The 26,982-nt window shown below is 52.6% G+C and overlaps 1 protein-coding gene across 5 annotated transcripts in view; it reads right to left on the bottom strand.

The window, feature by feature from the left end:
- Nucleotides 1-233: 233 nt before the first annotated feature.
- Nucleotides 234-26,982, bottom strand: part of NECTIN2 (nectin cell adhesion molecule 2) — a 43,186-nt gene continuing 16,437 nt past the window's right edge. The window contains exons 2-9 of one of the 5 annotated variants that reach the window (XM_024351456.3): nt 23,798-24,187; nt 17,328-17,624; nt 15,443-15,560; nt 14,961-15,109; nt 7,077-7,230; nt 3,454-3,517; nt 3,235-3,321; nt 234-1,347 (exon numbers count right to left, since the gene is read on the bottom strand). In XM_024351456.3, coding sequence (XP_024207224.1) covers nt 1,078-1,347; nt 3,235-3,321; nt 3,454-3,517; nt 7,077-7,230; nt 14,961-15,109; nt 15,443-15,560; nt 17,328-17,624; nt 23,798-24,187 — 1,529 coding nt within the window. In that variant the 3' untranslated portion in view covers nt 234-1,077. Of the gene's footprint in view, nt 1,348-3,234; nt 3,322-3,453; nt 3,518-5,459; nt 6,153-7,076; nt 7,231-10,502; nt 11,219-11,286; nt 13,659-14,960; nt 15,110-15,442; nt 15,561-17,327; nt 17,625-23,797; nt 24,188-26,982 lie in introns of those variants that run through there. The other 4 variants (XM_016936175.4, XM_054673560.2, XM_016936174.3 and 1 more) reach the window with 4 other exon arrangements.

Here is a 26,982-nt window from a genome sequence, read left to right as displayed (position 1 = left end):
GCGACAGAGAGAGACTCTGCCTCAAAAAAAAAAAAAAAACATTTTGTTTTTGATTGATACGTTTTTGCTCATTACTCTCTCAATTCTTATTTTGTATCTTTGGTCCCTTTGTTTTTGTCTTTAACTCTCTTGACCCCAGTTCACTGATTCTCTCAAGCCCTTGGACTCCTTCTTCATTCCCCTTCATGTCTCACCCCATCCCCTTCACATCCCACAGAAAAGGCAAGACCTGGTCAAAGTATAAATTCATATTTTGTAGGAAATGTAGTTTACAAAACAGTATCAATTGCTACCCCCAATTCAGATGACCCACTTTCCCCGGAAGGGGGATATTTAGGTCCTATTCCACTGGGCAAGGGTAAAATGATTCAGTAGTCTTCCAGGTTAACAGTAAATTCTTCTCCCAAGTCTGGGGCCATCAAGGCACAGTCTGTATGAGGCTCACCCTGTCTGACCCTAGGCTGGGGCTGCTTGCTCAGTAGGCAGGAATTGGGGTGGGGGTGGGGGCTCAGGGAAGGGTCTGGACCCTGAGACTTCTGCTTACAGGAGGGTGCTGGGAAAACCCTGCCTTGGGCTGGGGAATCCCCTCTTTCCCACCTTTGGGGAACAGGGTGGGGAGGGGGTAAGTGGGACCCTGCTGCCTGGAGGGCTCAGGTCTGAGCAGCAGGGAGCCCTCAGCGCCCACTCCAGCAGACCTATTGGGAATTTACTACCTGAAGACAAATTATAGGTCTAGGGTCTTCTTTGTGATTTTGGGGGAGTCGAGGCATTGGGGGGTGAGAGGTATGGTCTAAGGTCACAGTCTGGGAGAGGAGTCCTTGGGATCAGAGGTTGTGCAGAAGCACCTTCCCCACCTCCTGCCTCATGAGATAAGGTTGCCAGGATTCCATTATCACGGTGAATTTCTCTGGGCTCATGGGTTAGGGGTCATAGTGGAGCCACCAAGGTAGACATCACAAATGGAATGCATGTGTGTTAACTGACAGTGGCCTGGCCAGAGGTCAGGGGGCACTAGATCCTTGGCAAGAAAGCTAAGGGATCAACAGGTGAGATGTGAGACGCCAGGCACATGGCAGCTCACACATACATGGCCCGGGACATGACAAAGCCTTTGCCCTGGTAGGAATCAGAGGGGCTGCTATAGGACAGAGCATCATAGATGGGGTTGATCTTGTCCAGATACTCTTCCTCCTCCTCCCCCTCCTCATCCTCTAGATCCAGGGAAACGTCTTCCACAGCAGGTGGCCCTGGAGGCACCGGGATGGGGGACCCCAGGCTTGTGGCTCCAGGGTGCAAGGGTCCTGACCGTTCTTCCAAGGTGGGCAGCTCATGGTATCGAGGCATTTCCTGGAGGTAGAGAGAGGACAGGAACTCAAGATCACTTCCTACGCACGACACAGATTACCAATCTGCTCTTGACCCCAAAATCCTGACCGCTCTCTCCCCATGCCAACAAGATGCCACCTCACTCCTTGTCCCCTGAGGCCATATTGCACTGGGACATTCATTCAGCCCTTCCTTAACCCAAAGCCCAGCTCGTGCAACTCACCCTGTTAATCCTGGGACTCACTTTTGACACTCGATCTCTGCAAATCTTTCCCCATGAACCTTTCACCTCAGTCTTGACCTCAAGTACTTAACCTTGGGCTCTAAACAGTCCTTTGAACCTTGAGCGCAACCTCAGTGTCTGACCCCTGACCTCCAGTAGACCACTGAGGGGAGTGACTTGATTTGTCTTGTCCCAGCTCCAGGCACAGTATCCAGCAAATGTAGATAATCAATTTTCTTTCATTCTATTTTTTTTTGTTGTTGAGACGGAGTTTTGCTCTTGTCTCCCAGGCTGTTGTGCAATGGTGCAATCTGGGCTCACTGCAACCTCTGCCTCCCGGGTCCAAGCGATTCTCCTGCCTCAGCCTCCCAAGTAGCTGGGATTACAGGCGCCCGCCATCACGCCCAGCTAATTTTTGTAATTTTTAGTAGAGACAGGGTTTCACCATGTTGGCCAGGCTGGTCTTGGAACTCCTGACCTCAGGTGATCCACCTGCCTTGGCCTCCCAAAGTGCTGGGATTACAGGCGTGAGCAACCGCACCCGGCCTTTTTCTTTTTTGAGACGGAGTCTTGCTCTGTTGCCTAGGCTGGAGTGCAGTGGCGCGGTCTCAGCTCATTGCAACTTCTGCCTCCTGGGTTCAAGCGATTCTCCTGCTTCAGCCTCCTGAATAGCTGGGATTACAGGAGCATGTCACCCATGCCTGGCTTATTTTTGTTTTTAGTAGAGAAGGGGTTTCACCTTGTTAGCCAGGGTGGTCTGGAACTCCTGACGTCAGGTGATCTGCCTGTCTCAGCCTCCCAAAGTGCTGGGATTACAGGTGTGAGCCACCACGCCTGACCAGATAATCAATTTTCATTGACCTAATGACTTTTCCTCTTTTTTTTTTTTGAGATTGAGGTGGGCGGATTGCTTAAGCCCAGGTGGTTGGGGCTGTGCCACTACACTCCAGCCTGGGCATCAGGGTGAGACCCTGCCTACAGGCATTTGCCACCACACCCAGGTAAATTCAGTATTTTTGTAGACACAAAATGTTGCTGGGTAGCCCATGTTGCCCACGCTGGTCTCGAGCTCCTAGGCTCAAGGGGTCCAGCTACCTTGGCCTCCCAAAGTACTGGGATTATAGACCAGAGCCACCATGCCCGGCCCAGGTGATTTTATTTATTTGGTTTTATTTATTTTTTTGAGACGGAATCTTGCTCTGTTGCCCAGGCTGGAGTGCAGTGGTGTGATCTTAGCTCACTGTAACCTTGGCCTCCTGGGTTCAGGCGATTCTTCCTCCTCAGCCCCCCGGGTAGCTAAGATTACAGGCTCGCACCACCACACCCAACTAATTTTTTGTGTTTTGAGTAGAGACGGGGTTTCACCATGTTGCACAGGCTGGTCTCGAACTCCTGACCCCAAGTGATCCTCCTGCCTTGGCCTCCCAAAGTGCTGGGATTATAGGCGTGAGCCACCGTGCCCAGCCCCCAAGTGACTTTAAATTCTAACCTTGTGACCTTGGGCCTTTTCACCCCTTACCTCCCCCATGGAATCCTGAACACATCTCAATGCATTAAGCACCAACCGGGGACACACCCTTGACCTTGAGTTATGACCTTTAGTCTTTGACCTCTTTTGCCAGGCCTGACCCCTGGCCCTTCAACCCAGACCCCCAACCCACCTTTGTCTTCCCATGAGCTCCTACCTGCTCAGTGCATGAGGCGCCAGCATCAAAGTAGGGGGTCTTGAGTGGGCTGTGCTCCGAGGCCCCCAGAGTGAAGAGCTGGGAGGGCTGTAGTGGGAGAGGGGCGGAGAGGTCAGGAACTGCCCCCACCACCCAGCCAGCTTCTCCCTGCCAGGCCGCTCCCAGCCCTGGGGTGGGTGTGGAGGTGGGGATAGCTTGGGCTCCAGGGAAAGTGCTCACCATCTCCTGTGCCTCCAGCTTCGCTTTTGGGGTCGGCGGCTTGTAGGAGGGAGGTCCCTCCAGGCTGTGGGGTAGGAGGTAGGTCAAGTGGAGATTAAGACCCAGGCATCCTTCTGACTCCGGGGTTATGGCACATGCTGTTCCCTCTACCTGGGTCTCCCTTTCCCCTGCCCCCTTTTCTTGCCTGGAGTAAGAGTTTTTATTCATTCCATGAATTCCTCTTTTTCCCGGAAGCTTTCAGGTTTCCCCAGTGGATCAGGAATTCCTGTTACATGGACATACCTAGCTGTACTTCCCCCTCAGGGCACTTACTGAATTTGTACTTGAAATGTTATTTATAATTACCATGCCCCACTGTGAGCTCTGGGAGGGAAAAAAGATCTGTGTTGGGCTGGGGGCGGTGGCTCACGCCTGTAATCCCAGCACTTTGGGAGGCTGAGGCGGGCGGATCACCTGAGGTCAGCAGTTCGAGACCAGCCTGGCTAACATGGTGAAACACCATCTCCCCAAAAAATACAAAAATTAGCTGGGCATGATGGTGCACGCCTGTAATCCCAGCTACTCAGGAGGCTGAGGCACAAGAATCACTTGAACTCGGGAGGCAGAGGTTGCAGTGAGATGAGATCACTCCACTCCAGCCTGTGCGATAGAGTGAGATGCCATCTCAAAAATTAAAAAAAAAAAAAAAAAAAGAAAGAAAGAAAGATCAGCCGGGCGTGGTGGCTCACGCCTGTAATCCCAGCACTTTGGGAGGCCGAGGCGGGCAGATCACCTGAGGTCAGGAGTGTGAGACCAGCCTGACCAACATGGAGAAACCCTGTCCCTACTAAAAATACAAAATTAGCCGGGCGTGGTGGCGCATGCCTGTAATCCCAGCTACTCGGGAGGCTGAGGCAGGAGAATTGCTTGAACCCGGGAGGTGGAGGTTGCGGTGAGCCGAGATCGCGCCATTGCACTCCAGCCTGGGAAAAAAGAGCGAAACTCCACCTCAAAAAGAAAAAAAAAAAAAAGAAAAGAAAAAAAAGAAAGATCTGGGTCGTCAGCAAGGTGTCTCCAGAATCCACTATGAGGAGTTCAGTAAATATGTGTGAAAAGAATGAATGGATAAATGAAGTGCCTTCCTGTCCCTCAAATTAGGTTAAAGTTCCTGTCCCTCATTCTACACACCCACAGACCAAAGCATACAGTAATGACAGGTGCTTACGATGCTTTCTGTCAGCTCAGATGTCCCCTCTTCCAGGAAGCCCTCCCTGACCATCCAGCCTGGGTCAGATGCCCCCTCTGGCTTCTCAGAGCTTGCTCAACTGCCCTATCCCATCACTGGTCATGCTACACCATCACTATCTGGAGACAGTTTTGTCTCCTCCTCCATATTGTGAGCTCCAGGCCTTCTCGGACACACTGGGTCACGGCATGGAGCTGCGCACAGAGGAGATCAGCAGCAAGTTATTGGTTTGAACTAACTAGATGATTAAGACAGTGGTGTAACAGACCTTCTTGTGCATCAGAAAAACTTAGGGAGCTTGTGGTAAATACAGATTCCAGGCTGGGCATGGTGGCTCATGCCTGTAATCCGAGCACTTTGGGAGGCTGAGGTGGGTGGATCACCTGAGGTCAGGAGTTCAAGACCAGCCTGGGCAACATGGCAAAACCCTGTCTCTACAAAAATAAAAAAACTAGCTAGGTGTGGTGGTACGTGTCTGTGGTCCCATTTACTTGGGAGGCTGCGGTAGGAAGATTGGTTGAGCTCAGGAGGCGAAGGTTGCAGTGAGCTCAGATTATACCACTGAACTCTAGCCTGAGGGACAGAGTGAGATCCTGTCTCAAAAAAACAAATTTTGCATAGCTCGCATACCTCAGACTGCTCTGAGCTATTTTTCTTTTCTTTTTTTTTTTTTTCACAAGGTCTCACTCTGTTGGCCAGACTGGACTACAGTGGTGTGATCATAGCTCACTGCAGCCTCCACATGCCCCCACCCCCACCTCAGCCCACCCAAGTAGCTGGGACTACAGGCACGGGCTACCAGGTCTGGGTAATTTTTGTATTTTTTTTGTAGAGACAGGTTTCGCCATGTTGCCCAGGCTGGTCTCGAACTCCTGAGCTCAAGTTATCTACTTGGGTTGGCTTCCCAAAGTGCTGGGATTACAGGTGTGAGGCACCGTGCCCAGTCTTTTATTTTTTAAGATACAGGGTCTTGCTCTGTCACCCGGGCTAGAGTGCAGTGGCATGATCATAGCTCATTGCAGACTTGAGCTCCTGGGCTCAAGTGACCTCCCACCACAGCCTCCTGTGGTGTGCACCACTATGCCTGGCTAATTTTGTTTGTTTTATTTTTTTAGAGATGGTGTCTCACTTTGATGTTCAGTCTGGTCTCGAACCACTAGCAACAAGAGCCTTGGCCTTCCAAAGTGCTGGCATTGGCTGGGCGCAGTGGCTCATGCTTGTGATCTTAGCACTTTGGGAGGCCGAGGCGGGTGGATCACTTGGGGTCAGGAGTTCAAGAGTAGCCTGGCCAACATGGTGAAACTCCGTCTCTACTAAAAATACAAAAATTAGCTGGGCGTGGTGGCGCGCATCTGTAATCCCAGCTACTCGAGAGGCTGAGGCTGGAGAATCGCTTGAACCAGGGAGGCGGAGGTTGCAGTGAGCCGAGATGGCGCCTTGGCACTCCAGCCAGGGCGACAGACCAAGACTCCATCTTAAACAAAAACAAAAACAAAACAAAGTGCTGGGATTAGAGGCAGGAGCCACCCTGCCTGACCCACCCTGCCTGACCAGTGTTACTCTTTATCTTCAGGTTTCTGGAATTTGTGATACAAAGAGCAGTGGATAGCCAATCAATAGCTTACGTTATTTTAATGTAAATTCTCCATAACAATTTAGGAACCGCCCTTTCTTCTTTTATTAACAACTCGGCCAGCCATGGTGGCTCATGCCTGTAATCCCAGCACTTTTGGAGTCTGAGGAGGGGGGATCCCGAGGTCAGGAGATAGAGACCATCCTGGCTAACACAGTGAAACCCTGTCTCTACTAAAAATCCAAAAAATTAGCTGGGCATGGTGGTGGGCGCCTGTATTCCCAGCTACTCCGGAGGCTGAGGCAGGAGAATTGCTTTAACCTGGGAGGCAGAGCTTGCAGTGAGCCGAGATTGCATCACTGTACTCCAGCCTCGGTGACAGAGTGAGACTCCGTCACAAAAAAAATATATATATATATATAGTAGGAGCCTGGGCTCTGATGAGTCTTTACAGAGCGGAGTGGTCAGAGCCACCCTGCGTGGCCATTTTTTTTTTTTGGTAGATGGGGGTGGTCTTCCTATGTTACCCAGACTGGGCTCAAATTCCTGGGCTCAAACGATCGATCTCCCCACTTCAGCCTCCAAAAGTGCTGGGATGACAGGTGTAAGCCACTGTGCCTGGCCCCCAGCTAATTTTTAAATTCAATGCCATACTTTGTAGCAGAGAGAAACCCACACCTCCCTACTCCATTTAGACCCCAGTTCCTTTAGGTCTGTCTGTTTCACACAGCCATTATGGAGAATTTTCTCCCACCCTCACCCCTACCCCATACTCCTCAGTTCTTCGACCCCTCTCCCATCCCCGTCTCAGGGCCCATCACTTACTCTTCGTCCTCCTCTGCCCCCTGCAGCGTCTGCTCCTTCCGCTGCTGCCGGCAGATAAGGATGCCCGTGGCAGCCACAGCAGTAGCAATGATGGCGGCGATGATGCCCCCGATGATGCCGCCTGTGGCCCCTGCGCCTGCTGTGTTGGGGGTCTCTGCAAGGAGAGGGACAGCGTGAGGGGGTCTCCAGGAGGAAGCCACAGCTCCTTATTCCAAGCGACCATCCCACCCCACATCATCACCTGCCTGTCTATGTCCTCTCCCACGGGCAGGGGACATTCTTTCATTCAACTCAAACTGCTGAGCATGAGGAAGGAGCGAGGATGTGTGCCCCGCATGGGAGATGAGTGGCGAACAAAACATACAAAGTGTCTACCTTCATGGAACTTTGATTCTGGTTGGGCAGGGAGAACAACAGTAAGCAAACCAGTACAATAGCTCACATGCCTGATGGGAGTAAGTCATGGGGGATACAAAAATATAGAGTGCGGAAGTGATAGGAGGTGCAAAGTGGGGTCCCCGAAGGTAGTGGGAGGGCCTCTACCTTACTGTAAGGTGACAACTGAGCAAGGGCCTGAAAGAGACACCGGGGATGAATCATGAGAGTGTCTGGGGGTATCGCAGGCAGCGCAAACAGCCAGTGGCCCTGCAGGAGGCTTGTGGGGCTCTATGGTTTTTTTTGAGACGGTCTCGCTTTGTCACCCAGGCTAGAGTGCAGTGGCATGATCACCACCAACTGTAGCCCCAATCTCCTGGGCTCAAGCGATCCTCCCACCTCACCCTCCGGAGTGGCTGGAACTACAGGCATGTGCCGCCAGGCCCAGCTTTTTTTTTTTTTTTTGAATTTTTTGTAGAGATGGGGTTTTGCCATGTTGCCCAGGCTGGTCTTGAACTCCTGGGCTCAAGTGATCCTCCCGCCTCGGCCTCCCAACGTTCTGGGATTATGCCGTGCTCGGCCTGCCTTGTATTGTTTTTAAAGAACAGCAAGTAGACTGTGTAGCTGGGGCAGAATGAGGCGGGGCAGAGTGGGAAGATGAGAGGAGAGGAGACAGGACCAGGGGCGGCTAGAAGGCAGAGAATGCGGGGGCAGAATTCTGGGATCCAGAATCACCTCTGGGGACTAGAATCTCCTTCCACTTATCAGGAAGGGGGTTAGGGCTGGGGGCAGTGACTGACGCCTGTAATCCCAGCGCTTTGGGAGGGCGAGGCGGGCGGATTGTTCAAGACCAGCCAGGGCAACGAGCACAAGATCTCATCTCTAGAAAAAATGTTAAAAATTAGCCGGGGGCTAGCCAGGCGCGTTGGCTCACGCCTGTAATCCCAGCACTTTGGGAGGCCGAGGCGGGTGGATCACCTGAGGTTGGGAGTTTGAGACCAGCCTGACCAACATGGAGAAACCCCATCTCTACTAAAAATACAAAATATTAGCTGGGCATGCTAGCACGCGCCTGTAATCCCAGCTACTCAGGAGGCTGAGGCAGGAGAATTGCTTGAACCTGGGAAGCGGAGGTTGCCGTGAGCCAAGATCGCGCCATTGCACTCCAGCCTGGATAAGAGTGAAACTCCGTCTTAAAAAAAAAAAAAAAAATTAGCCAGGGGCCAGGCACAGTGACTCACACCTGTCATCCCAGCACTTTTGGAGGCTGAAGTGGGAGGATCGATCGCTTGAGCCCAGAAGTTTGAGCCCAATCTGGGTAATATAGGGAGACCACCCCACTTCTTAAAAAAAAAAAAAGGCTGGGCGCGTTACTCAGGAGGCTGAGACAGGAGAATTGCTTGAACTTGGGAGGTGGAGGGTGCAGTGAGCCGAGATGGTACCACTGCACTCCAGCCTGGGTAACAGAGCTAGACACCGTCTCAAAAAAAAAAAAAAAAAAAAAAAAAAAAAAAAAGGCAAGACAGGAAAAGGGGTCGAGAAGCCTGTTTGCTCCTGGGCCTCTCCTTCCTTGCTAGCACCTCCCATTTCCATTTCTCAAGTCTTTCCTAATGGAAGAGTTTTTGGAGCGGTTACCCGTTTACTTGCCAATTTCCATACTAGACTGTGTGCCCGAGATTTGGCACACAGTAGGTGTTTGGTGGGTGTGTAAGGAGGACTCAGCATGGCACTGAAGGATCCACTGTGTGCCAGGCGGACCCAATTCCCCGCCCCTGCCCTCCGGTTGTCCGGGTGGGGTGGGTGGGTGAGTACAGACAACAAACAACCAGAGGAAGTAACAAGTATGGAAGAGCCCGTGGGGGTCACGCATGCATCGGCCTCACTCTCCAGATGAGGAGGAAGCTTCCAGAGGACGCTGGACTGTTGGATCTCCACTGCTCCCGTTCCACAGCCTGGCATCCTCTGGAGGGCTTCAGAGGGTGGGGGAGTGAGAGAGAGAGACTGCCCCTCGGTCCACACACACACCTTCATCCTAAACATACTGCTGCTATTCTTGTGGTCATTATGGCCGTGCACACCGGAGGACGGGACTGGGTCTGTGCAGGCCACAGCTGCAGCCCCAGCACCGCCTGGCACAGGGCTTGGTGGGGTCTGTGGAGGTCGAAGAGGCTGCATGAGGGCATCACGGGCATGTCCTTACTGGGTCCCACGACAGCCTTGTGAGGCCGATGGAAACACCTGCCCCGTGTTACAGAGGAGGCACGGAGGCTTGGGAGAGCAGAGGTGACGCGGGTAAAAACCTGTCCCTTACTGAGCCTGGGAGTTCAAGGACCAAGGGCCGCCCCCTCCGTCTTTGCTTTTCCAGTTGAGAGGAGCTGGAGGGAGCTGCCGCCACTCCCAGGGAGCCACTGAAAAGTCCCCTGGGGTGATCCCTGGGGGCAAGGATGGAGAAGGAGGGGAGCCACAGTCGGGGTGGCCAGAGGTGGGACTTCCCCAGCACCCCGCCCCCCCCCGCCTGCCCCATGCCCTTAGGGCCCCTAAGAATGGGAGTGGGGAGCAGCCCTCCCCTCCCGAGACCCCCAGTAACCTGGGGGAGTTGAGGTCTGAGGCTCCATTGGATCACAGCCCTCTGGCCTCATTCTCTCAGGACGCAGGGAACCTGGCTGAGCCCCTGCTGTCCCCACCCCCACCTCCACCCGAGGGCCCAGGAGTCCAGAGAACTCCTGCCTCTGATGGGTCTGGCCACACCATCCAGAAAGGCAGCCTCTGTCCTGCGACCCAGGAGTCCAAATGTCCAGGCCTCTGAGTCCCCAGTCCAGTGACCTGAATCCTAGTTGCATGAGCCTCGCGGTTCTCGGCCATCCAATGCGTCTTTCAAGGATCCAAGTGGTCCGAGCCCCACAGCCTTCCCCAGTCTAACCCCTGCCAGGTTCTCGTTCCCTGGGGGCGTGGATCAGCTCTTCCCAGCCCTGGGACCTAGGAGTCCCTGTCCCACCCTCTCTTTCCCCAACATGCAAGGAGGGGGTCTGATGTATTACAAGACACCCCTGATGTTTTCCTCCAAGGCATTTATTAACTCCTGAGTGTCACGGGGCCAGGGGAAGGCTGGAGCCAAAACCAAGTCTCTGGGGGTGGGGGTCCTCTCTGGATCCCCACTACTCAGCTCCCCGGGCTCCCCATGCAGCCCTAAAGACGGGAGAAGTCCAGTGTGCCGTTCCACCTCCCTCCAAGTCCCAAGAAAGTGGGAGGCAGTGTTCCACTCCAGTATCGTCCAGACGAACAAGTCCAACCAGTCTGGAACCCTAGGCCGGCGTGGTCTGGTCGGGGGCGGGAGGGCCGGGCCTGGCTCTGTCTCTGTCTGTGTCCAGGTCACACATAAACTGCCCGCCGTGAGATGAGGGAGCCGTCCAGCTGGGACTCCATGTCATCCTCAAGTGCTGGGGGTGGAGGCAACATGAGGCCTTTCTCTGCCTTCTCTTCCTCCTCCTCCTCCTCCTCATCCTTGCCATCTGGTTCCATGGGACCAGGGACTACTGGTGTCCAGAAGACGGGGTCCCCATTTCCCAACACCTGAGTTTTCGGATCGTAGAATCCCCCGTCGCCACTGGCTCCTCCTCCTGCTCCTCCAGGGCTCTTCCTCCTCCTCCTCACCCTCAGCAGGATGAAGGCCAAGGACCCCCCAGCCAGAAGCAGCAGCACCAGCAGTGCCCCCCCCACGGCCCCCCACACCAGCGGGCCCACGTCTCGGGGCGAGGCCCTGGGGGTTTCTGAGGAGAGAGAGAAGGAGGGGTGAGAGAGAGAGAGAAAGGGAGACACAAGATCACGAGGATAGCTCTGGGGAGTGAGGGGGTGGGGGAGATGCAGGATAGGCGGGGATGGAGGGAGCGGGAGTGACCAGAATTAGGGGGTGACTCTAGGCAGAAGAATGGAGGAGGAGGAGGAGTAGGCGGGAAGGAGAAGCCCCTCCGCCCTTCACTACAGCCTGAGCACCACTTTGTACAAGGAGGGGGATGCCAACCAGTGGTCCCCAGGTGTTAGTGTTTTGCAAAATTTAAATTGCTAGCCAACCTTTCAAAAATCAGGCGATTTCACTTAAAAATCCAGGTTTCTCTTAGCGGGGACAAATCAGATCTAGCAACACCAAACTCCCATGTCTGGCAATCGCTGTAGCTGAGTGGAAGCTGGCTATTCGGATGCAATAGATCTGGCCGCCCGGTCACTGGCCAGGACCCTGGTGCCATCTGACTTCGCAGCCCTCCCTGAATGTGCTGTGGGGTCCTCACAAAGCTATGAGCTTGGGGGCACACCCCCTCGGGGGAGGACAGCTGGGTTTCAGTGGGAGGCTGTCTGATCCCAAAGCTCTCTGCAGAGGGCCACAGATTCCTGATAATTCTGCCCTCTTGAGTGGCTGGGAGCATTTATTCCAAGTGCTGTGGCTGCCTCATCTCTAGGCCACTTATCCCCAGTGTGTAAAATGGGGTTCTCACAGACCGGGACAGTGGGACTTCCTTAGTGCTCCCTGCAGGGGCTGAGCAGGTGGGGATGGGGGATGGGAGGTAGTGGGGAGGCGGAGAGAGAGAGGAAGCCATGAAATGCTGAGGAGGGAAGTGAGCAGGGAGGGCTGGGGCTCCTGGGCCCCAAGCCAGGGACAGAAGTCAATGTAACCAGAACCTACCCACATCCACTTCCCCCATCCCTGCATGCAAGGCATAACTGGGACAGACGGGGGTAGGGGGTTCACCCACACCTGACCCCACCTCTACACCTTGACACACAGGAGGGGCTGAGACCCAGGAAGGACATCTGTTTCTGTTGTTTTCAAACAGGGGGTCATGACCCAGCGGGCTGTCAAATCAGCTTAGTGACTCACAAATAGCATTAAAAAAAGGAGGATAAAATCTTTTTTGGTGGGGGGTAGGGTGGTATATATGTCTCTAACTATACACTGGGTTGAGGAGTGAAACAGATTTTTCTCCTGTGCTTGTCACTAACTGGACCAGGTTGAGCCTATCTTGGGAGGCTTGTCTCTGTTTCTGGAGGTGGCATTGGTGTTTTGGAACTCGAAGCTGAGTCTGTTCATATGTCTAGGGTTCAAAGCTCTGAATCGGGCTTAGTGTGGTGGCTCATGCCTGTAATCCCAGCACTTTGGGAGGCCAAAGCTGGAGGAATGCTTTGAGGCCAGGAGTTCAAGACCAGCCTGGCCAACATAGCGAGACCCTGTCTCTATTAAAAATAAAAAGTTCTCTGAGTCTCCCTAAAGATAGATCTGTCCTGTGGTGGGGCATTCGTATCCTATGTTCGTGCTGCTGTGGACTCCATACTGTGTCTCTGTGACGACTCTGTGTGTGCCTGGATGTGGGTTCGTGGCTCAGAGACCCTCTGAGAGTGACCCCAGGAGCTTTGAGTGTGTCTCCTCTGGCTGTGGCTGTCGGGGCACTCACTGCTTGAGACAGGATTTCTAGAGTGCTTGGAGCATGCACGTTTCTGCAGGCATTATCTGAAGGCACATGTCTTTGTAATGGTGTTATTGGCTGGGGGTGGCCCTGTGGCCACTGTCGTGGGGAGGTGGGGATGTCTTTCCACAGCGATGAGTCTTTCTCTATTGCGTCTGTGTTCTGCAGGCTCTGACCTTGGAGCCACCTGCTGGGTGTGTGGGCAGGGGATCAGCTTGTCAGGTGTATCTGGGGTAGAGGTTAGGGGTGTATTTCCAGTTCGGTGTCTGTCTGGGCGGGTGGAGCTGACCCTCCCCTGGGTGTGCTACTGAGGGCAGGGACTGTGGCTCATTCACCATTGTATTCCCAACCTCAGCAAGAGTGCCTAGCAAACAGGAAACACATATTTGTTGAATGAGAATCTCCCTAACGGACTTTCTGGAGAATTTTGGAGGAGTTTCGGGGAGTTTCGGGAGAGTTCCCGGGAAGAAGCTCCTCCCAGGATGTCTTTGATTTTCCGTCTGAGGGTCTGTGAGTGAGGGATGACATCCCTCCGTGTGCAGCCGTTGCTGTCCTGGATTAGTTTTGCCCCCAGCGTGTCTGTGTGACATCTTCCTCCGGGGACTTGTGTGCATCCTCGCGCGCCAGGTGAGCCCAGAGCGGGACAGCTGTCTCTCTGGGTTTGCTGTCTGTGACAGTGTTTCCGGTAGGGGTGTCCTATCTCCCTGGCTGTATCTGGATTCCTGAAGAGGGGTCTGTTTTCCCTCGGGTGTCCCTGCAAGTGTGTGTGCATTCTAAGATTATGACTCAGTAAGGGGGTCTGCTTCTGTCCCTCCATGGCTAGTCTGTCTGCATGACAGGGACAGCCCCTGTCTGGGAGTTTGTCCCTACACCTTCAGTCATGTTTCTGGGGGGCCTGCACATTGCGTGTTTGCACAGGTGTGCTGCATGGACCGTCGCCCTGGGGTGTTTCTAAGAATGTCTTTTTCTGGCCAGGCGCAGTGGCTCATGCATATAATCCCAGCACTTCGTGAGGCCGAGGCGGGTGGATCACCTGAGGTCAGCAGTTCGAGACCAGCCTGACCAATATGGTGAAACCCTGTCTCTACTAAAAATACAAAACTTAGCCGGGTTTGGTGGTGAGCGCATATAGTCCCAGCTACTCAGGAGGCTGAGGCAGGATAATTGCTTGAACCCGGGAGGCGGAGGTTGTGGTGAGCTGATTGCGCCACTGCACTTCAGCCTGGGCGACAGAGCGAGACTCCATCTCAAAAAAAAAAAAAAAAAGAATGTCCCTTTCCAGGTGTCATCTGGCTTCGTTCAGTCTATCTTGGCTGGTGCCACTGTCCTCCTGGGTGTGTGTCTTGGTGACAATGGGTTTGAGCGTGCAGGGTTACCATCCAGGTGAGTGTCTGGATTCTGATGCATCTCTGCAACAGAATTTCTCAGCACAGGGAGTGTCTGTGGCTGTGGATCCTGCCAGCTGTGGCTCTGACAGGAGGGGTCTCTGGCCCCATCTCCGGGACCCAGGGGTCTCTCTGTCCCAGGGAGCATGGCTCTGTTAACAGTCCCGGCCTCGCTCTAGGTGTGTGGCCCTGCAGTTGTGAGTTTGACCCAGTTTCCATCACTGGGTGATGGTCTGGCTTTGTGCTTTTCCTCTTTGGCTCCGTGCCTTGGGGCCGGATTGTGTTTCTGGGGGTGAGAGCTCTTGGTTTCTGTCTCTTTGAAGTTTGCATGCCTGACTCTAGGTGTACGTCTTTCTCAGGAGCTGGAGCCCAGGGCAGCTTCCTCAGGTCTATTCGTGAGGACCCTACCCAGGCCTCTACTTTCTAGGAACCCCGAGCAAAGTCCTCAACCCCCCAACTCTGCTGCCTTCACCTACCCCGACACCCCAAATCCAGACCCCAGTCTGAGGCCACGAGGGGAAGGCCAACCCTCATCTCCCCTCAGCCAGGCGGGTCTGCATCCCTCCCAGGCCGGCGGCGCAGCCTCCCCCAGTGCAGCCCCAAATCCTGAAGGGCAGAACTCCAGGGGAGCGGACCCAGGTCCCCACACACGGCCCCCAAGACCCACTCACCTCGGACAAAGATGACCTGCTCAGCGCGGCCCATGCCCACGGCATTGGTGACTGTGCAGACGAAGGTGGTATTGAACAGACTGTCCACTGCGTGGATGACCAGCTGGGAGCCCTGGGCCACTGCGGAGGTCGGGAAGGTGCCTGAGGTCCTGGAGGGGTGTGGGGTCAGGTGAGAGGGATACCAAGGTCGAGAGGGGAGCACAGGCCTCATCCCTAAAGATACACCCACCAGGAGCCAAGCTCCAGGGACCTAAGTACTCCCGGAGACCCCAAATTGCCGAAATGCAAGCTCCCTTCATCCTGGAGGACTTAGGAGTTTAGGCCCAGCCCCTCCTCCCTCAGATCCAGGAGTCCAGGCCCCCAGCCCCTCCTCCCTTAGACCCAGGAGTCCAGGCCCCCAGCCCCTCCTCCCTTAGACCCAGGAGTCCAGGCCCCCAGCCCCGCCTCCCTCAGACCCAGGGTTCTGAGACCACGTGACTCACGTGCTCCAGTCATAGCCCGTGGGCTCTGGGTTGCTGCGGACGTCACAGCTCAGGGTGGCATCAGTACGGCCGAGGTACCAGTTGTCATCATAGCCGGAGATGGACACTTCAGGAGGGTCTGGGGGAAATGGGGGGACTGGATCAGCAAGGAGGAGAATCCCAGAACGGGTGGACAAGTTAGCAGATAGACAGGAATGCTAAAGAAACGGGGCAGGTTGGCAGGAGGTACAGCAGTCAAAACTGTCTGGGGCAAATCAGTCCAGGCTGTGTGTGCTGATGTCAGTGTAGACACTGTTCAGGGAAACCACTGAGGATAATTTTGTGGGAGTTATTGTTCAGTGCTGGCAGTCCCTAAGGGAGCCACTACAAATAATGTGTGTTTGTGTGTGTTTTTGAGACAGGATCTTGCTCTGTTGCCCAGAATGGAGAGCAGTGGGGTGATCTTGGTTTACTGCAACCTCCACGTCCTGGGCTCAAGCCATCCCTCTGCCTCAGCCTCCCAAATGGCTGGGATTACAGGCATGTACCACCACGTCCAGCTAATTTTGGTATTTTTAGTACAGACAGGGTTTCACCATGTTGCCCAGGCTGGTCCCGAACTCCTGACCTCAAGTGATCTGCCCGCCTTGGCCTCCCAAAGTGCTGGGATTGCCGGTGTGAGCCACCGCACCCGGCCTGTGTGTGTGTTTTTGGCATGGGGGGAGGATGTCAAAACAGGGTTTGGGCAACCAGTGTCGGTCCCGGGAGGAAAGTGGCACAGACGAGGCTCAGGGGAGCTGTTGCACTTATGGGCGCACGTGATGCATGTTGCCTGGGGGAGCTGGTGTAGACTTGGCTTAGGGAATCTGTGTAAGTGGAGGCATTGCCTGGGGAGCTAGTGTAGACAACATTGAGTTGGGATATGTGGTCATTTTGGACAGTGGTGGAAGAGGTGGTTAAGCCAGTATTTGAGGGATTCTGTGTGAAGAGTGCCAGGGTGGCCTCTCTGGGTAACATTACGGGGTGTGAGTATAGGCAGTTTCTGGAAGAGCTAGCAAAAAACCCAGTGGGAGGGGTCAGGATCAACAGGGCCCGGGGGCTGGAGCCTGTAATGTAATATATAATATAATGTAATTATATTATATTAAATAATAATAAAAAATAATAAATGACAAAATATATGTTAATATATAATATATAATTTATATATTTTATATAATATATAATATATAAAAATATAATAAAAAATAAAAAATAATAAATAAATACAATGTAAATAATATCAGGGATCAGGGGTCGGTGTAGAGACTCTGGGAGACTCAGTATAGATGGCACCTAGGGAAGTCAAGGCAGAAGTATGGGAAGGTGTGGAGATGATGTTAGGTTGGGCAGTGTAGACATGTAGACATGGCCCAGCATGATTGATCTAACGGTCCAAGGGCAGTGTCAACCGGGGTCCACGGGAGCCAGAAAAGACACTGTTGGGGGCAGCTCTTTGCTGGTAAACCAACTCTCTGGGGAATAAAAGAAGCCCCCATTTCTAGGGTTTGCCAATTTCCTTGGTGTAAATATTCCCCAAGGTTGATTTCAAGCTACCGAGAAAACTTCACTGGATGTGGAATTGGAAAGAAATGTATCAAACTGGCTCTTGCAATCTTGCAAGCCCATCCCAGGTTACCACAGACTAGGCACAGCATGCAGGAACCCAGTAAAGCCAGTGTAGACAATGAGGGGGAAGTATGTAGATTTGCCCATGGGAGCCAGTGTAGACAATGGCAGGAAGGTAGTGCAGAATTTGGCTTCAGGGAACCCACGTAGACAACATTCAGAGACAATGGAGACAGCGCTTTAGAGAAGCCAGTGTAGGCAGTTTTGATGGGGGAGGGGTCACCCCAGATACACTCACAGCGTACAGAGAGGGTCACAGGTATCAGGGCTGGTTCCTCGAAGCTCTCATGCTCCACTTTGCAGGTGACCGTGACACCATCTGCTCGGCCCGAGGGCACCAAGGTGAAGCGGCTGGTGACGGTGACAGTTCCGGCCAGGGTCCCTGACACCTGAGTCTCTTTGGCTTCCCAGTCCAGGGATGAGAGCCAGGAGATCCGGGCAGGTGGGCGGCCCTCTTTGGAGATGCAGAGGGCCACTGTCGTAGGGTCCTGGCTGAATGTGACCTTCTGGGCCTCAGCTTGGTTCTCAGGCTTGGCTGGGGAGAGGAGGAGAGGGGGTGCGTCACTCCTCACCGGCAGTCATTCAACAAACACTCAGCAGAGGAGCAGGGTGGTTAGGCCCTAACTGCCGGGGTTCCAATCCCAGCTTTGCTGCTTATCAGCGGCCTGGCTTGGGATAAGTGGTTTTGCAACTCTGTAGCTGTTTCTTCTTTTGTAAAATGGGGATAATGAAAGTACCCACCCCTAGGATTGCTGTGTGAATTAAATAATACATTGGTAGGTAAATGGCTTAGGGTAATGTCTGGCCTGCACTGCCCTATCCAAGTGTTGCCCATTTTATTTTACTTTATTTATTTTTTAGAGACAGGGGCCCGCTCTGTCACCTGGTCTCGAGTGCAGTGGTGTGATCATAGCTTGCTGCAGCCTGCACCTCCTAGGCTCAAGTGATCCTCCCGCCTTGGCCTCCAGAGTAGCTAGGACCATAGGCATGCACCACCATGCCCGGCTAATTTTTAAATTTTTTTGTAGAGATGAGTTCTTGCTATGTTGCCCAGGCCGATCTCAAACTCCTGAGCACAAGCCATCTTCCCACCTCGGCCCCCTAAAGCTCTGAGGTTACAGGCGCCTGGCCTGGCCATTTCGGTATACTGTCTCTTCGCCCTGCCAGAGATGCAGAGACAGGGTCCAAAAGCCTGGCGGAGGTTGAGATTTAAAAAAAAGCTGGTCGGGCGTGGTGGTTCACACCTGCAATACCAGTACTTTAGGAGGCTGAGGAGGGTGGATCACTTGAGGCCAGGAATTTGAGACCAGTCTGGCCAACATGGTGAAAACTCATCTCTACTGAAAATACAAAAATTAGGATGGGCGCAGTGGCTCATGCCTGTAATCCCAGCACTTTGGGAGGCCCAGGTGGGCAGATCACCTGAGGTCAGGAGTTCTAGACTAGCGTGGCCAACGTGGTGAAACCCCATCTCTACTAAAAATGCAAAAATTAGCTGGGCGTGGTGGCAGGTGCCTGTAATCCCAGGTACTCGGGAGGCTGAGGTAAGAGAATTGCTTGAACCTGGGAGGCAGAGGTTGTAGTGAGCCGAGATCGTGCCACTGCACTCCAGCCTGGGTGACAGTGAGACTCTGTCTCCATAAAAAAAAAAAAGAAAAAAAAAAGCAAATCAAGGCCGAGCGAGTAACTGAGTACTGTGGTTCAAAGGTCCAGCTGGAAAGGCCCCCTGTTCCTTTTCCTGTAATCACCATTAGATGATTGAATGACTGGAAGTGTGATAAAGGCAGAAAATCTCAAAGCCATTTCTTTTTTTTATACCCTTTCCACCTCATTCTCTTGGAAAACATGGAAAAAAATCACAAAAACAAAACTCCAGGAAGAATAGCAGCTCATGCTTATGATGTGTTTCCCCCACCCAGACTCACATCTTCTGTTGCTTTCTGGACCTGGGTATCCACCTCTGAACTTCTCAACACAGTCTGACTCTCCTCTTCTTCCCAGCTCTCCCTTCCCACCGCCTTCTCCCCTGACCACCGTGGAGCATCCAACAAGCCTCCCCACATCCTCCTGGCCGCCCTCCAAGCTGTTAGAATAGTGACTCAGGGCCCGAGCCCACCACTTCCCCATGGCCACCTCCCCTGGCCACTCCACGTGCTCCCCATCCACGCCCTCCTCAGTCTCTGCCTCCACCCACTTTGGGGTTTTGGTTGGTGATTTTGTGCCTGGATTGCTTTGGCCTCCTTCTCCAGACCCCACTCCAAGCCCCACTTCGTCAAGGGCACTTTCCTGACCGCCGACTCTGGCCAACTATCCCTTGGTGGCTCACGCATCATGAGGACAGAGGCTTTGGCTGTTTTGTTCCTTACTTCTGCCCCAGTGTGTATACGGAAGCTCTTGAAGTTATCTCTCTCTCTCTCTTTTTTTTTTTTATTAATTTGAGACAGAGTCTTGCTGTCACCCAGGATGGAGTGCAGTGGTGCAATCTCAGCTTACTGCAACCTGCCCTTGCTGGTTTCAGCAATTCGCCTGCCTTAGCCTCCCCAGTAGCTGGGATTACAGGTGTGCGCCACCATTCCTAGCTAATTTTTATTTGTAGTTTTGGAGACCCTCTCTCCAAGAAACAAACAAACAAACAAAAGCTCACTTGCAAGAGCTGCTTGCCTTGGCCCCTGCTTGAAGTGTATGTTCAGGGCAACTTCAATCTATGCTCCCAGGTGGTCATCCTCAAGCTTTGGGCTTGATTAAACCCTACACTTAATCATATTTTCTTTTTTTTTTTTTTTTTTGAGACGGAGTCTCGCTCTGTCGCCCAGGCTGGAGTGCAGTGGCGCGATCTCAGCTCACTGCAAGCTCCGCCTCCTGGGTTCATGCCATTCTCCTGCCTCAGCCTCCCAAGTAGCTGGGACTACAGGCACCCGCCACCACGCCCGGCTAATTTTTTTGTATTTTTAGTAGAGACAGGGTTTTACCGTGTTAGCCAGGATGGTCTCAATCTCCTGACCTCGTGATCCGCCTGCCTCGGCCTCCCAAAGTGCTGGGATTACAGGCGTGAGCCACTGCGCCTGGCCCTTAATCATATTTTCTGAGTCTCATTATTTATTTATTTTGAGACAGAGTTTTGCTCTTGTTGCCTCTCAGCCTCCCAAAGTGCTGGGATTACAGGTGTGAGCCACCGTGCCCAGCCCTGAAGTTATCTCTGGATGAGAACAAATGATTGCACAAGAAGAGAGGCGTTTGTGAGGGTGGGGAGGAGAAGAGCTGTCCTTTGTATTATGGAAAACGGCTGTGGTTTCATGTGTTACTGGAAAGGGAAGTGTTTACTCAAGGACAGCACAGGGTGAACTTCTCAGACGCTCTGGGCTGAGAAGAGGGAAAAAAAGGCATCCAGAGTGACGTGGCTTCTGGGAAGTTGCCTAGGGAAGGTGGGCTCCCAGGGGACTTCCAACATTTTTTTTTTTTTTTTTTTTCCAGACAGAGTCTCACTCTGTCGCCCAGACTGGAGTATAGTGGCGCGATCTCGGCTCACTGCAAGCTCCGCCTCCCGGGTTCAAGCCATTCTCCTGCCTCAATCTCCCGAATAGCTGGGACTACAGGCACCCGCCACCACGCCCGGCTAATTTCTTGTATTTTTAGTAGAGATGGGGTTTCACCGTGTTAGCCAGGATGGTCTTGATTTCCTGACCTCGTGATCCGCCCGCCTCGGCCTCCCAAAGTGCTGGGATTACAGGAGTGAGCCACCAAGCCCAGCCTCAAGATTTAAAGAAAGAGCATTCGTAGCTGGATGTGGTGACTCATGCCTGTAGTCCCAGCTATGCAGGAGGCGGAGGTAGGAGGATCCCTTGAGCCCAGGAGTTCGAGTCTAGCCTGGGCAATGTAGTGAGACTTTGTCTCAAAAAAAGAAAAAGGAAAAGAAAAAAAGCATCCTTCAAAAAAAATCTTCCCTGCCTTCTCTATTTTTGCCAAGTGTCAGTCACCTTCCCGCTGGGAGTCCTATTTTTTTTTTTTTTTGAGACAGGGTCTTGCGCTGGAGTGCAGTGGTGCAATCTTGGCTCACTTGCAATCTCTGCTTCCCAGGCCCAAGCGATCCTCCCACCTCAGCCTCTTGAGTAGCTGGGACTACAGGTATGTGCTACCATGCCCAGCTAATTTTTTTTTTTCTTGTAGAGATGGGGCCTCACCATGTTGCCCAGAGTGGTCTGAAACTCCTGACCTCAAAGCGATCTGCCCACCTTGGCCTCCCAAAGTGCTGGGATTACAGGCGTGAGCCACCGCACCAGGCCTGGGACTCCTCTCTGATCCTGCTTCCCCCTCAATCCATGGGCAAGCCCAGCACCTACTATCTTCTAAAAACACCACTATATGCCGCCCGCTTCCCTCTGCCCCCACTGCCTCATCCGTCTTCCCAGCAATGCCTCTTCTCGCCTCTCGTCCCAGCTCCCTTCTACCTCCGTCCACTCCTCCAATCACTCCTCATACTGCTGCCGGTCATTTTTTGCAACCTCAAACGTTTGTCCAGATCTCTCCTGTGGCTTGACACCTCCCATGGCTCTTAACCATACTGAGGACATAGTCCAGCCTCCTCGCCTCCACCTGTGAAGCCCGTGTAATGTGGCCCCGCTGAGGGTCACCCAAGCCCTTGCCTATCCTTACCAGCCCCCTTTCCATTCCTGGAACGCACCCAGCTCCCAGCTCATGCCCACCTCCCAGGTTTTTGTGCCCGTGCCCCTCTGCTATGCCCAAAGGTGGCTCCTTCTCAGACTCTAGGACTTGACTAAGACGCCTTCCCTGCACATCCTATCTCAATGAGGCCACTGTGTCCCCTACTTCTAAGCCATTTTACTTCCTGCCTGGACTGGACTTGTTTTAAGACAGGGTCTCGCTCTGTTGTCCAGGATGGAGTGCAGTAGCACAATCACAGCTTACTGCAGCCTCAACCTCCTGGGCTCAGGTGATCCTCCCACCTCAGCCTCTCGAGTAGCTGAAATTACAGGTGTAAGTCACTGAGCCTGGTTAATTAAAACAATTTTTTTTTCTTTCCCGGCCAGGCGCAGTGGCTCATGGCTGTAATCCCAGCACTTTGAGAGGCCCAGGTGGACGGATCACCTGAGGTCGGGAGTTCAAGACCAGCCTGGCCAACATGGCGCAACCCCGTCTCTACTAAAAATACAAAAAAAAATTAGCCAGGTGTGGTGGTGGGAGCCTGTAATCCCAGCTACTTGGGAGGCTGAGGCAGGAGAATTGGTTGAACCTGGGAGGTGGAGGTTGCAGTGAGCCGAGATCGCGCCACTCCACTACAGCCTGGGCAACAAGAGCAAAACTCTGTCTCAAAAAAAAAAAAAAATTTTTTTTTTGTCATTGAGACAAGAGTCTTACTATGTTGCCTAGGATGGTCTCAAATTCCTAGGCTCAAGGGATCCTCCCACCTCCGCCTCCCTGAGTGCTGGGGTTATGGGCGTGAGCCACAGCACCCGGCCCCACCCGGACTTTGCAGTTGCCTTACCCTGTGGTTTCTCAGCTCCCATCCTTTCCCCTCCCAACACAGCCAGGAGGAGCTGGTGAGAACCCAAGCCAGATCAAACCTGTCTGCTGCTAAGAACCTACTACAGCTCTTATCCTCCCTGGGCAAAAGCCAAAGGCTTCTTATAGTCCACAAGGCTTTTGCCAATCTGTCCCCATCCTCTCCTTGACTTTATTGCTTCCTACTTTCCCCCACTCATATGTCTCCAGCCACCCTGACTTCCTTCCTGGCCCTCAAATACTCCAGGTATTCCTGTCTCAGGGCCTTTGTACTTGCCATTCCGTCTGCCTGGAACGCTCTTCCCTTAGATACCCACAGGGCTCCTCCTCTCCTAGTTTCTGCCTAAATATCCCCAGACCTCCTTAGCTAGAATTGCAACTTGGCCCTCTCCAACCTCCATGGCCCCTTTAACTGCCTGACTTACTCTTTTATTTATTTATTAGAGATAGGGCCTCACTCTGTCACCCAGGCTAAGAGTGTAGTGGCATGATCACAGCTCACCGCAGCCTCAAATTCCTGGTCTCAAGCGATCCTCCCACCTCAGCCTCCCAAGTAGCTGGGGCCACATCTGCGCACCACCATGGGCTCAAGCAATCTACCTGCCTCAGCCTCCCAAAGTGCTTAGATTATAGTCGTGAGCCACCACACCCAACCTCAATACTTTTTTTTTTTTTTTTAGACGGAGTCTTGCTCTGTCACCCAGACTAGAGTGCAGTGGTGGCACAATCTCGGCTCACTGCAACCTCTGCCTCCTGGGTTCAAGCGATTCTCCTGACTCAGTCTCCTGAGTATCTGGGATTATAGGCACGGGCCACCACACCCAGCTAATTTTTTATTTTTCGTAGAGACAGGGTTTCACCATGTTGGCCAGGCTGGTCTTGAACTCCTGACCTCAGGCGATCTGCCCATCTCGGCCTTCCAAAGTGCTAGGATTACAGGGGTGGGCCACTGCGCCCAGCCAATACTTATTTTTTTGTTTTTCCCAAGAATGCCTGGTTGTCTGCCGCATCCTCAGCACACAGAAAAGCATCTGGCACGCGGTAGGTGCTTAATGAACATTTGCTGATGGATGGAAACCCACAGAGAATGTGAACCTCACAGCTGAAGCCAAGAGAGAAACTGACCCGCAAGGGGATGCTCCCACACCGCGGCCCTCCCACCTCCTTGCCTCCCGCCCTTACCCTGCTCACCTATGACTCTGAGCCAGGTCATCCCTCGGACGGACCCCTTGGGGAAGGTGGCAAACTCGCAAGTGTAGTTGCCCTCGTCCTCCACCGTGAGCCTGTGGAGGGCCAGCGTGGCATCCTGGAGCTCTGCCTCTGTGTCTTGCCCAGTGCTCTGCTTGGCAGAGACGAAGGACAGCCGCTCGCTGCCAGGCTTCGGGCTGGGGAAGCTGGGACCCATCTTAGGGTGGAAGGCGGCCACATTCTGGTGGTTCACAGGTGCATCTGGGCGCTGCCAGGTCACCAGGGAGATGTACAGTCCAGGAACAGGTGGCAGCAGGTGGCACGGCAGCTCCACGGTGCCCCCGAGCTGGCCTCGCACCTCGGGTAGCACTTGAACTCGCACATCCTGGGCTCCTGGGCAGAGAGGACAGAGAGTGAAGTAGTCAGGTGGGGGAAGGACCCAGACACCTCCAGGCAGGGCCACCACGAAGGGGGCCCCACGGGAAATGCAGGCTCCACATGCAACGTAGGCAGCTTCGCAGCATCCTGATTCCAAAAAAGCCACCTGGAAAAGACATTTTAGGGAAGACTAAAATGACTATTCTATTATATAACTATAACATGTACTATGAGTTCATATTATATATGATTTTGGAATTGCTGTTCATGTTCCGAGGTGTGATAATTAAATTGTGGCTGTGCACACACTATTTTTCCCAGAAGATATGAAGTCGCAATGTCATGATCTCAAGTTACTCCTAAATGGTTCAGCAAAAACCAAAATATGTCACCCATTGTCAAGTGGGTCTAGGTGGGGAGGGTGAGGGAGGCTCCAGGCCATTCTTCTTTTTTTTTTTTGAGACGGAGTCTTGCTCTGTCGACCAGGCTGGAGTGCAGTGGCACGATCTCGGCTCACTGCAAGCTCCGCCTCCCGGGTTCACGCCATTCTCCTGCCTCAGCCTCCTGAGTAGCTGGGACTACAGGCGCCTGCCACCATGCCTGGCTAATTTTTTTCTTTTTTGTATTTTTAGTAGAGACGGGGTTTCACCGTGTTAGGCAGGATGGTCTCAATCTCCTGACCTCGTGATCCGCTTGCCTCACTCTCCCAAAGTGCTGGGATTACAGGCGTGAGCCACCGCGCCCGGCCACCAGGCCATTCTTCTTACCTATATTTGTATGTTTAAAAGTTGACATGATGGCCAGGGTAGTGGCTCAAGACTTCAATCTCAGCACTTTGGGAGGCCAAGGTGGGAGGAATGCTTGAGCCTAGGAGTTCAAGAACAGCCTGGGCAACAGAGTGAGACCCTGCCTTTAAAATTAAAAAAGAAAATAAAAAATAAAAGTTTTCTTTTCTTTCAACTACATTTTTTCTCAGACAGGGCCTCACTTTCACCCAGGCTAGAGTGCAGTGGGCCACCCAGCTCACTGCAGCCTTGACCTCCCAGGTTCAAGCTGGGACTACAGGCATGCACCACCACACCTGGCTAATTTGTATTTTTTTTTTTTTTGGTAGAGACAATGTCTCGCTATGTTGCCCAGGCTGGTCTTGAACTCCTGGACTCAAGTGATCCTCCCACCTCAGCCTCCCAAAGTGCTGGGATTATAGGTGTGAGCCACTGTACCCAGCCCACCCCAAAATTTTCATAAGATTTTTTTTTTGGGGGGGGGAATCCTCTGAAAATAAATCAATAAAAAAAAACTTTCATAAAATACATTTTAAAACATTTAAAGGCTGAGTATAGTCTTCATCCCCCACTCAGTAATATACTTTCTCTCACCTTCCTATGAAACCTACAGACCTCCTACATAGCATTTTTTCCCAAGTTTCTTTTTTTTTTTTTTGAGACCGAGTCTCGCTCTGTTGCCCAGGCTGGGGTGCCGTGGAGCAATCTTGGTCACTGCAACCTCCATCCCTGGTTCAAGGGATTCTTGTGCCTCAGCCTCCTGAGTAGCTGGGATTACAGGCGCCCGCCACCATGCCCGGCTAATTTTTGTATTTTTAGTAGAGATGGGCTTTCACCACGTTGGCCAGGCTGGTCTCGAACTCCTGACCTCAAATGATCAGCTCCCCCCTTGGCCCTAAGTTTCTATTTTTTTATTAAAATAAAAATTTTAAAATTATTATATTTTTAGCAGGTGCAAGTGCCAGTTTCTTACATACATATATTGCATAGAGGTGAAGTCTGGGCTTTTAGCGTATCTATCACCTGAATAGCAAACAGTGTACCCAACAGTTAATTTTTCTTTTTCTTTTTTGAGACAGGGTCTCACTCTGTCTCCCAGGCTGAAGTGCAGTGGCACAATCTTGGCTCACTGCAACTTGAGTGGCTGGGACTGCAGGCATGTGCCACCAGTGCCCGGCTAATTTTTGTTTTTGTAGAGATAGGGTTTTGCCATGTTGCCCAGGCTGGTCTCAAACTCCTGAACTCAAAGTGAGCAGCCCGCCTCAGCCTCCCAAAGTGCTGGGATTATAGGCATGCACCAATGCACCTGGCTTCCAACAGTCAATTTTTCTTTTTTTTGAGACAGAGTCTCGCACTGTTGCCCAGGCTGGAGTGCAGTGGTGTGATCTCGGCTCACTGCAACCTCCACCTCCCAACTTCGAGCAATTCTCCTGCCTCAGCCTCCCGAGTAGGTGGGATTACAGGCGCACGCTACCATGCCCGGCTAATTTTTTTTTTTTTTTGTATTTTTAGTAGAGACGGGGTTTCACCGTGTTAGCCAGGATGGTCTCAATCTCCTGACCTCGTGATCTGCCGCCTCGGGCTCCCAAAGTGCTAGGATTACAGGCATGAGCCACCACGCCCGGCCAATTTTTTAATATTTTTAATAGAGATGGGGTTTCACTATGTTGGCCAGGCTGGCCACGAACGCCTGACCTCGTGATCCACCCGTGTCGGCCTCCCAAAGTGCTGGGATTATAGGTGTGCGCCACTGTGCCCAGCCTCCAACAGTTAATTTTTCAACCCTCACCCGTATCCCTCCCTCCCACCTTTTGTAGTCTCCACTGTCCATTATTCCAATCTTTGTGTATCTGCTGTTTAGATTCCACTTATAAGTGAGAACATGTGGTATTTGACTTTCTATTTTACTCAGGATAATGGCCTCCAGTTCCATCCGTGTTGGTGCAAAAGACATGATCCCATCCTTTTTTATGGCTGTGTAGTATTCCATGGTAGACATATACCACATTTTCTTTCTTTTTTTTT

The sequence above is a fragment of the Pan troglodytes genome, chromosome 20, assembly GCF_028858775.2.
Source record: "Pan troglodytes isolate AG18354 chromosome 20, NHGRI_mPanTro3-v2.0_pri, whole genome shotgun sequence".
Taxonomy (NCBI): domain Eukaryota; kingdom Metazoa; phylum Chordata; class Mammalia; order Primates; family Hominidae; genus Pan; species Pan troglodytes.
Note: the sequence above shows the minus strand (reverse complement) of the source record. Positions and strands in the feature narration are given on the sequence as shown.